Source organism: Mastacembelus armatus, chromosome 24 (assembly GCF_900324485.2).
Source record: "Mastacembelus armatus chromosome 24, fMasArm1.2, whole genome shotgun sequence".
In the NCBI taxonomy this organism is placed as follows: Eukaryota; Metazoa; Chordata; class Actinopteri; order Synbranchiformes; family Mastacembelidae; genus Mastacembelus; species Mastacembelus armatus.
The window spans coordinates 16134235-16145134 of record NC_046656.1 but is presented as its reverse complement, the minus strand read 5'-3'; the positions used below and the strand labels follow the sequence as shown (position 1 = coordinate 16145134).

At 37.2% G+C, this 10900-nt stretch overlaps 1 protein-coding gene across 1 annotated transcript; it reads left to right on the top strand.

The window, feature by feature from the left end:
* The first annotated feature begins 3734 nt into the window (after window positions 1-3734).
* Window positions 3735-10297, top strand: LOC113137689 (adenylate kinase 7-like). Its single transcript, XM_026319551.1, has 18 exons — window positions 3735-3963; window positions 4050-4208; window positions 4542-4656; window positions 4766-4860; window positions 4944-5054; window positions 5156-5239; window positions 5334-5422; window positions 5506-5596; window positions 5744-5821; window positions 6392-6541; window positions 6793-6921; window positions 7088-7193; window positions 7301-7429; window positions 7534-7593; window positions 7731-7928; window positions 8352-8569; window positions 8755-8913; window positions 9038-10297. Exons 1-18 carry the CDS (start codon window positions 3880-3882, stop codon window positions 9071-9073), a joined length of 2091 nt encoding a protein of 696 aa, XP_026175336.1. The 5' UTR covers window positions 3735-3879; the 3' UTR covers window positions 9074-10297.
* The last annotated feature ends 603 nt before the right edge of the window (window positions 10298-10900 follow it).

Genomic DNA, 10900 nt, shown 5'->3' with positions numbered 1-10900 from the left:
TAAAGTGGGTGCTGTGTCGGGGATGCCACCAAAGTAGAGAAATATTTAGAGATGACAGGCGATGGCCACAAGTGAGGTGTAGTGGGATGTTTATAAGGACTGCCTGGACAGATGGTTATTTGATAAAACCTTAAAAACTTGTGTTAACAGCTTAATATCAATTTCAACATGACTAAGGGGCTCCATGAGTTCCTCAAATCACAATATTGACATTTGAGACAAATATAAGATTTGTTCTTTAGACTGCTCTAACTGTATCTTTCATGTGAAATTACTATAGGCTATAGTACATTAATGGTATGTTAGCTTAGGTATATTATTGACAATCAAATTATGATTTTCATATCGGAATTGCATACTGCAATAATATCAACTATATGTTCAGATTTCCATTTCATACATTTTGGAGCTGCCCTTCAGGTTCTAAAGGACATGTTAATATGACTAAGCTCAAACAGGGAACTGGGGATATGGGTTATAGGAGGGTGTGATGGAAATCTGAGATCTTCTCTGAGCAATCTGGTTAAGGAGCCGTCTAAGGGGACCTGCCTGTGACAATTTGCCTTCGTCGTGGCATGTGTGAAACGGGGGTGGGGGGCATGCCAGACAGCTGAGACGTAGTATTGAAAGAGGGGGTGGAAGGGAGTTAAGGCCCGACGGCAGACCTCCAGCAGACGACAGATCTCTGGGATGGCCTGTGCAGGGAGCAACGAGTGGTGGTTCTCAAATCTGATTGGCTCCAGTGTCTCCTTTTAGGGAAATGGAGTGTAACAGGTGCCAGTGACTGAATGTCGCTGCAGACTGGGGGTACAACGATAAGCACTCAGGCTCCTTATTCGTCACTTAGTCCTGCCTCCAAAGCACCTACATCCCCATGGTGGAACCCTATCAGGCCACTGTGAGTGCAGTAAGAATGTAAATACCCCCACACCATCACCACTTTGAAATCTTCCATTTGTAGCCCTGTGCATGAATGCACCTTAAAGAGGGATCTTACCCACCTACTTGTATATTTCTATTCCAGGCTTTTACATAACAGACAGTAATCTTCATTTTGGAAATTTATTAAAAATTCATACCTGATGAATCACTGCAATCTGTCAGAGGATAGATTCACATTTCTTTCATGACTATTGAACATTCCTACAGATACAGAGGGTGTTGTTCAAAGTTAGTTTGGCTAGTATGAAAATCCCTCAGATTGTTTTCATACTTTGGTACTACTTTGGTAGCTCAGTAATACGCAGCCTAATGCAAACATGAAATTTGTGTTAGGAGGATTGCAGCCTTTTTAAAACACCAACTTTGTCTATGTCTGACTTGTGAAGCTAAACATTATAAGGCTTTTTTCCAAATAACAAGGACTATGAATGTTGTGCCCCTTTTCTTAAATGCAAACTAAAAACAGTACTGAAGTTGAGCATTTTATGACAACTACAACACTGAACTAGTTAATCTAATGAGCATTTGTTCAATTAAACTAAATTAAACCTCTCCACATTGGTAACCAAAAAGTCAAAGACAGTTTTTGGATGAAACCATCGCTGTATTTTGTCAACATCTCCCTTCAAGTCAAAGAAGCACTTTTTGGCAGTCCTATCTTTATCACCAGGTCTTTATCAGGATAAAGCGGACTGGTCTTAAATGGGTCATGGTTTTGAGGGACATTCGTCCTTATATGGAAATGTAGAAACCACAGGGTTTGTCTGTCTTGACAGCTGCCCCCCTCTGTGCCCCTTCCCCCTCCGACACAGACACACACATACACACACTTTCAGCAGCTGTTAGCAACAATTGCTTCTTAACAGTCACTCACACTTAGACTGGGCTCTGTTTACTATTGAAAATACATGTATATACAGAAATTATGAAAGAAAGAGCACAATAAAATCAAGCTTTCTGCAAAGTTGTCACAGAGTCATATCTGTTTTAGAGCCCACTGAAATCAACTTTGTACAAAACCCCAAATACATAGTGTTTGTGCATAAAAAGAAATCCTACACCTCTCACAAAACACCAGGATAATAAAAATATTTAGGATTTCCTGACTGTAGAATAGATAGATATTAATTCATCTTTCTCCATACATGAGTACTTGTATACTTTTAGATTAGTTCAGTGTTACAGTCTGATAACTGTAGTCTGTTGCGCAATGTTTTGTTTTCTTCTATAACACCAGTTGATTACCAAAACTTTGTCACTCCAGAGGAATGAATTATGGAAAACAATCCCAGACAATGAACAATTTCCTATTCCCAGTCTTGTAGTGCTTCCCTTTGCAGTAACAGCTGTTGTCATAATGTGCCACATGCCTGCTGTAAATGGCATGTTGGTTGACATGTTAATCAGAACAATCACATCAGTAGCTATTTAGTAATTGTAAATCATCATACATGAGCCTGAGATATGACAGCAGGGATATACAGTTTCATGACGTCCTACTGTCAAGTCTGATAGTTGTCATCAGCTTCCATGAATCTCAGTGATACATGAGAAAAACTTAGTACACCCTGTGATGTTTTATGGATGTAAAATAGACAATATTATATAAACTCTATAACACCAACACAGTTACTGCATTTACCTCAGGGATATTCATCCCACTTATTTCCCATTTTAAAACAGATTTGAATAAAAAATAAATGCAAATCATGTGAAAGAAGTTGTGCTACATTAAAATACATTTGATAAAAATCCCATTTATTCTCCAAGGCAATGATGAAGTTCTTTCCTATATTTTCTATCTATCTTTAAATTTAGAGTTACTATACAAGGTAAAAAGAAAAAACCTCTGAGCAACTCTCCTCAGTATCAGTGTACTGTTAATATATAACAGGGTATTTTTTACTGAGAGCTGAGACCTGTGTAGAGCAGACACAATCAAGCACTGTGAGCAGTTTCTCAGATAATGTCAGCTCTATAAATATATGGGGTGCTTCGAAAGTTTCCATGTCAGCGCACCACTGTTCTGCACTGTGAGGAGAGCTGCAGGCCCACAGGTATGTGTGGCTTGCGTGATTTGAGTGTGCATGTGTGTGTAAGAGGGATAGAGTGTTATGTTGAGCTGGGTGGAGGTGTTAAACTGGTATTGTGTCACATATACAGAACAAAAATCCATATACACCAGAGATATAACAATTTCTTAGGCCTTACATCATAGGATTTTGCATTTTGAGATTAAATCAATACTATAAATCCTGAAGTTTCTCTGGGTTGTTAAGCTGTTTTTATTTACCACTGATTAAAGACACCTGCCCCCTCTTTGGGCAACTAAAATGTTAGACATGTAATATTAATTAGTAGGCTATTGTGACAGATAATGGGGTCATACTAACAAATATATATACAGTATAATGTATCAACAACATAATGAAACATAACATGAGCTACTATTTCTTAATTGAATTAATGATATATGCTTATTCCACCTGTTAAAAAGTAAATAAAGTAAATTGAGGTGGATGAATGTGTAATAGCTACAGTAGATTGTGTTAATTATCATCATAATCCTTCCTTTTCTGTATTTTTGAGCCTTGTCAAGAAAAAATACTGTAATGCAAGACGAAAATATTAGATTATTTCTTTATAGGGAATGTAGCTTCGACTGTGGGAAATTAAGTAATAATCTGTTTTCATTTTTTTTTTTTTTAGCGTTAAATAAGTTACGTAAAGCCACGTCATACGTTTCAACCTGCGGAGCATTTCATTGGTTGAGCCATAGCAACCGTATTGAGTCCACAGCAACGGGCGACAGCAACAACTCTTTGTAACCAGATAACTAGCTAATTAGTTAGCTAATAAGAGCTGGAACATACTTATTTTAGACGTTCATTCAGTTATCACACTGGTTTCAAGTATCCAAAATAGTCGCCTTTTCAAATGGGGGACAAAAATGAACAAACTCATCAGAAACGTATTTTTGTCAACGACGTCGACAGATATTCCTCTAAGCACATCGCAAAGGTAAAGTATAAGTAGAGTAGCTATGTGGATTATGCAAAAGGTCCGACCATTCGCATGTTTATAGTATTTGTGATCTCCTTTAACAGTTTTTATCGACGTGCGTGGCCGGGGAGAGCTCTGAGGATGCCGAAGAAGAGGAGACTGTAGCTTCCACTGGAGATAAAATACCTGCTTTCGAAATAGTAGGAACCGTCTCTTCTTCCTTCAAAGGTGAAAAGATGCGCTTTCTACGGGAACGGTATACGGTGAGTCAGGACTTAGTATAAAACATAGCAGTTCTTCCTTCTGTCCAAAACATTTAGGTAAGTATTGTGTTTCTTCATCATCAGCTTGAACAATATGATGTATTACTATAGAAGGTAACGCTAACGGTGGGGCAGTGTAATTCTGTTATAGGACCATTTTGTACGAGTGCTTTTACTTTGAAATGCTTAATTATGTTTTGCTACTAACACATTGAAGTAAGTCTGAATGCATGATTAATCTCATCTCACCATTGCAAACAGGGATTATTACAGTCCTGTTCAATGAAATATTAAATAAAAGAGAGTTAATAAGTTAATAATCTTTTTTTGTAGTCACCCACTAAAGATCTGCTTCTTGAGCGCCTGCTGGAGTGTGATGTGGTCGTGTACAACATTTCAGAGAATGCTACTCAGCAGCTGGTTGAAGAGGCAACATGGGCAATCAAAGGTAAGGGAATGAGGTAGGCGTATAATTTGCTAACACTGATCTCTTACACTTGGAGGAGGGTTTATTCCTGCTTCCCTCTTTTATTGATGTTGTTCTTTATTACAAACAGCCCTTCACACACAGTTGGAAAACTTCAAATCTCAGAAAATGTTCATCTTAGTCTCAACAGTGATGACCAGGGCCGTGAGCAAATCACAGAATGAAGTGAGTCTGGAGAAATTTTAAGCCAACTTTTGTGCCCTTTGTGCATAAAACACAACCAGGATGATTATACTGTCTTTCCACAGGATGAAAAAGATAGTCTGCTAACAGAGGAAGAATTTAGAAGAGGAAGCTCGCATCCCAATTTCAAAAAACACAAAAATCTGGAGAGACTTGTGCTCAAATTGGGTAGAGGGGTAAAATCAATTCAATTAAACCCACACAAAAATTATACCTACATCTTTATCCATATCTATATCTATATAGACCATTTTTTGTTGATTTTTCAATCTCACAGAAAAAGTCCAAACTAAAAGGTTATGTTGTAGCTAGTGGCCTTCAGTATGGAATGGGAGAGAACCTCTTTCACTACTTTTTCAAGGTAGATATCAATGTGACATCAAGAATTTAAACACATTTTACTCTATGTCTGTGTTTAACCTTGCATAATTTGCAATATTGTCTTTTTCTAACAGATGTCTTGGTTGATGCATTGTCCAAAAGTGCCCATATTTGGACAGGGTACAAATCACATCCCCATGATTCATGTTTATGATCTTGCAAGGTGAATTTTAATTAACTGCACTTTTATACAAAGAGTTTTTTATAGATGATTATTGCAGAGCTGAACTGACTATTATATTTCAGAGTGATCCAACACGTCATTGAACTCAGGCCAAAGTCAAAGTACATTCTTGCTGTTGATGATTCCAAGAACACTTTGGAGAGTATTGTAAAGGTAACCTTGGCATAAAAAAGACATGTATGTGAAAGAAACTGGATAATTTACATGGGTTTCCTATTGTTCTACAATGAACAAAGAAAGCAAAATGACAAAGAGAGACAAGCGCAAAAATGATCTGAAAGGATCTATTCAACTTTTTAGATGATAAGTGATACACTTGGGCCAGGAGAAATTGACAGATTACCAGAGAAGGAAGCTATCACCATGAAGGCTTTTCAGGTACCGTGTGTGCTTTTATTCTTATTTTAGGTGAGTTAGCGTTAGGTCTATCCCTCAATATGGATATGCAAGTCTCTCCGTTCATAGTTTGTCTATACAGAATTAATATTTATGACTTCTATGAAGGTTGTCCTGCTGAGAGTGTCCAACTGTGAAGCAAGCATTTGCAATCAAAAGTGCCATACTATTAGGCAATTTAATATAGAACTACAGCATCCTAGAAAATGCTTGCAAGACCAGTTTTTGTCAAATTTTCCTTTAACCCTTGTTTACTGCACTAGGTGGTTACTTTTACAGTTAGATTTATGATGACAATGTCAAGATGTTCTCTCTGACTTCTGTTTTTGAGTGAAATTAGGTCAGAAACATAAAACTGACAACTTGGTAAAGAAAAAAAGACTTTTGAATTTGAATCTAGGTTGTTTGCTATTGAGACTTTAGATACAGGATCAAAGAAACCACCTGTTGTTGGTGGATAAAATGAAAATATGCCTGATCTCTGCATATTTTGCTTGTCAATATTTATTATAAAACATACTATGTTGATAATGCTTGATGCTTGTGTCTCAGCCAGAGGAACTGGAGTATCTAAATATCAACCTCTGCCTGGATGCTTTCATTATTAAAGACTCCTTTAACCTTCACTGGAGATCTGAATACGGCATGGTTAAGAACATGGAGAACATTGTGAATGAATACAAAGACACCAGGCAGCTACTTGTGAGTGTTCAATCCCTTCAAGTTAGAGACAGCCTCAAAGTGTATTTGTTTTTGAGCCTCAGTGGTATTAAAAATAAATATGCAATGCTTTAAGGGCTCCATTGAAATCTTTTTTAAAATGATCTATATGCCTGGATTCAATATATAAAGTCATCCACAACAATACAAGCTTTTTAATGGATAGTTTGGGTGTGAAAAGTTATTTTGACACCAGATAAAAGCTGCTACGATTTTTCCATCTGTGTTTGTAGCCAATTAGAATCTGCCTTGTTGGACCTCCTGCTGTGGGCAAAACTACTGTTGCAGAGAAGCTCTGCAGTCATTACCAGATTCACCACATCAAGATCAAAGAGGTCATTGAGGAAAAGATTACACAACTGGTCAGTAAAATCCATTAGGCAGATTTCAAGGAAATATACTGCCCTCTTGTGGGAGTCCTTCTTCTTCAAAAACAGATGTAATGAATATGTATCCACAATGTGAGGGTAACAGTGACGTAGAAAATACATTTTCACTGTTCTTTCGTCATGTTTCTGCATGCTACAGAAGGAGATAGTCCATTGCAGTGACCCTGAACATGTCAGTCAAGAGGTAGTGGCTGCTGCACAGACACAACTGGATAAAATTACTAGAAGCCAGGAAATGAATTCAGGTTAGTTTTAAAAGCACAGGATAATAGTTAGCAGTCTTTCTCAATGTCTGTTACCAGAATATCCTATTGTTTTTTATTTTGACCTACCATTTAAATTGATCTATCAGGTCGACTGGCTGACTGTCTAGTTTTTGACATTTTGCGAGAAAAGTTGAATTCCAAGCCATGTAGGAACCAGGGATTCATTCTTGATGGTTACCCAAAGACCTATGAGCAAGCATCGTTGCTTTTCTTGGGTCAGTTTCATCCATTGATTTAACTACAAATACTACATCTACTTCATCATATTACTTCATAATACATATTGCTCTAATGCGTATGCTCTGCTCTTATTGTACAGATGAGGACAACCAGGAATCAAAGGTTAAAAAACCTGTGTACCAACAGGAGATCACACCAGGTTAGTATTATACTTACACTATTATACTGAAATTCATCACAAACCGTTGCTAAAATGTGATGCTAATTTAAGAACCAATGTACCTAAATTATCCTGATTGAAGTATTATATTATACTACTTTCTTTATGATTTGCAGAACATGTTATGGTCTTAGAAGCATCTGATGATTTCCTGACAAAGAGAGTACAAGGACTTCCAGAAAATGTCGCAGAGAAAATGCATTTCACCCAGGATGAATTTGTTCCTCGCCTTATTAGATACAGACAACGCAGTACTGCTGAGGAAACCCTGCTGGACTTCTTTGATGAGCTCGAAATTTTCCCAGAACATATTGGTACATAATTCACATCAGGCTACAGGAAGATTCAGACCACAAACAAGAAACTGAGATTGATCAAATTGCAAAGGCAAATTTAAAAACAGCTCTTCACCATGCTTCATATTTTAAAGAGAATGATAATCCAAAAGTCAGACATTGTCAGATTTATGAATAGAATAAAACTGCTGGAAGTGATTTTGTCAGTTTTTGCCACTTTCTAGCAACTAGCATAAAGCAACTAGCAGAAAGGTTTCTTTTCGGTTGAAAAACTCAGTATTTAAAAGCACAGCATCACAAACCAACATCATTTTGTGATATACTGTATTTCCTATGAGTATGACCTTGCCATAAACTGTATAATATGTTGAAAAGAGGTTTGGAGAAGCTGGAAGTCTTTGTGATGGTTCTATCTTTACAGCCTGTCTTGTTCCTCCCCAGAGGTCACTACAGATGACCCAGAATACAAAGACGTTATAAAGAAAATCACAGAGATGGTGGGAATTCCCAAGAATTATGGCCTGAGTCCATGGAAGCAAGACGAGGTGCACAGAAAGGAGGAAGAAGAGAGGAAGCAGAAACTGGCTGCAGAGGCTGCTGAGAAGAAACGCAGGAATGAGGCTGTACTGGGTGAGATGGCTGCTCAGTACGAGGAGTGGGTAAGATTTCTATTTGCCCTGTAATAAGTACCATATTACATGATTCTTTACAGAAATCTTCATAGATAATAACCCAAACAGACCTGTATATTGAAATGTTGCAATTGAATATATTCACAAACATATTCAAAAACAAATGTATAACTGCGTGATAACATTAATTCAATTGTTTTATAATTCATTAGAAGAAAAACCTGTCCAAGGTAAAGAGAGAGGAGCATGAGCTGCTGGAGGCTCACTCTCTTCCTCTAAGGAACTATCTGATGAAATATGTGATGCCCTCGCTGACTGAGGCCATGGTTGACTGCTGCAAGATCAAACCAGAGGACCCTATCGACTTCTTGGTACTGTTCAGTATTTTCAACAGACAGACATTCTGCTGTACATTTGCAGCTGATTTTGAAGAGAACTGCCTTTAATAGTAGTGAATTGCAACAGCAGTTGATACCTTGTGTTTTGTTTTTGCAGGCCGAACATCTTTTACGGAACACTTACTATAGATGAATGAGGCGGGGAGGTATCATACACAGCACTTGAGACTGTGCTTTCTCTACAGTGTTTAAAATAATCAGAATACTGTTATGTAAAATATAGATTGATGCATCAGTATTACATTAATATTGCAGCTCTAAGGAGCTCTGATTAGAAGGTTGTGAACATTTTGTCTTGACCTCTCTGATCGTTACCTTTGTTAGTGTGGAAAGTCACAGATTTCATCCATAAAACCACCAACATATCCATACTTTGTTGAGCCTTTGTTGTTGTTCACCTGAAGCAGAGAGGACACAGAGTTTAGCTGACACTGAAAATAAAATCAACAAAATACTAACATTTTACTACAGAATCCTTCAGTTTAGTACATGCAACAGCACTAATATCTACTGTGTAATCCCTGATTCTTAACTTTTCCCACATATCTTTATAAAGGATTTATCATTTTTAACTAATGGCTATAGTAGTAATAAGTTTTTATCATACAGAAGGTCAGAGGTCAAAAAAACTTTTTTTTTATAAACTACCTTACAGGTATATTGTGATGTAACATACACGTTTAACACCCTTCAAACACCCAAAATGAAACTTAAACACACATTCTTTTCTGGGTGTAGGACTTTGCTTAGTGTTTGTGTCAGACAATACAGTTTAGCCAGGTTTTTTCCTTTTAGAGCTTCCATCTGGTCTGTGACTCAGCTCTCAGTGTGTTGTAAAGTCAGCACTTACAGGAAAAAGCATGCTGACACTGGTTTTAATCTAGCAAAGATGTAAACAGTGCACTTCAGACAGACTTTCTCATCCTGCAAAGCTCTGGTTGTAGATTAGATTTTTTTGATGGATTAGATAAAAATTCACTTTGATTCTCAGATTCCACTCAATCTTGTATCACTAGAAGAGGAACCTGTCTGCTAGATATATTTATGAGATTTGTCACCAAAGAGGCAATCAACAGAAAGAAAACAAAACATAAAACAGTCATATCTAGAGTCATCCGTATTGTTTACTGTACATTCAGTTACACAGAACATCAAGTCTCAGCTGTCAGCCCATTTCTTAAATCTGCAGTTTCAACAGCAGGTGGTGCAGGCAGTCTTTCTTATAACTGCACAGAAAAGTCAGAGAAGCACTTGGACTCTGTGTGTCTGATGAAGTCTGTATATTTTTAAATACTTGTGTTGAGAAATACACTGAAATCCAAGTGTTTTGCGTTTCTATGCTCTTAATAAATGAGTCTGGCTGTGGAAAAAGGCTTTGTTCTGATATGGTTGTAAAAATAAAAATGTGTTGGTCCAGTTTGTTGTTGATAAAGTCAAAATGGGTTTCTGGAGTTCCCTTTGTAGTTTGTGACTAAGAATCAGTGGAATCCATCAGCTAATTAAAAGCTGGAGCATGTGGAAAATAAATGGTGACATAATAGGAACCCTTTCTTTTGGAAGTGCTAGGTTTTAATGCGATACAAGACGAGAACAGTAAACTACTGTTAAAATTATACTGCAAAACAATTCAAATGTTATAGTCTTAAAGTCATAGATATCCTTACTGTGCAGATACATCAGATTCAGAGGAAAATTTACCATAACTAACTGAAATATTGTCTATTCCTATTCATTTGTATGAGATGGAAAGTCTGAGATTCGCATTCACATTCCAGTGAGTCACTGCACCTGTAACCATGTGTCAGTACACTACAAAGATGGCGACAGTTGTAGCCTTAAAATGCTCATATATTGAAAATGCAGGCAAAAAACTACTAAAATATCATCAACTAGTCTGGAATGAGGGTGTCACATGGAATCAAATGTGTATATTTGCATTAGTACTGGTTATTGCATTGTT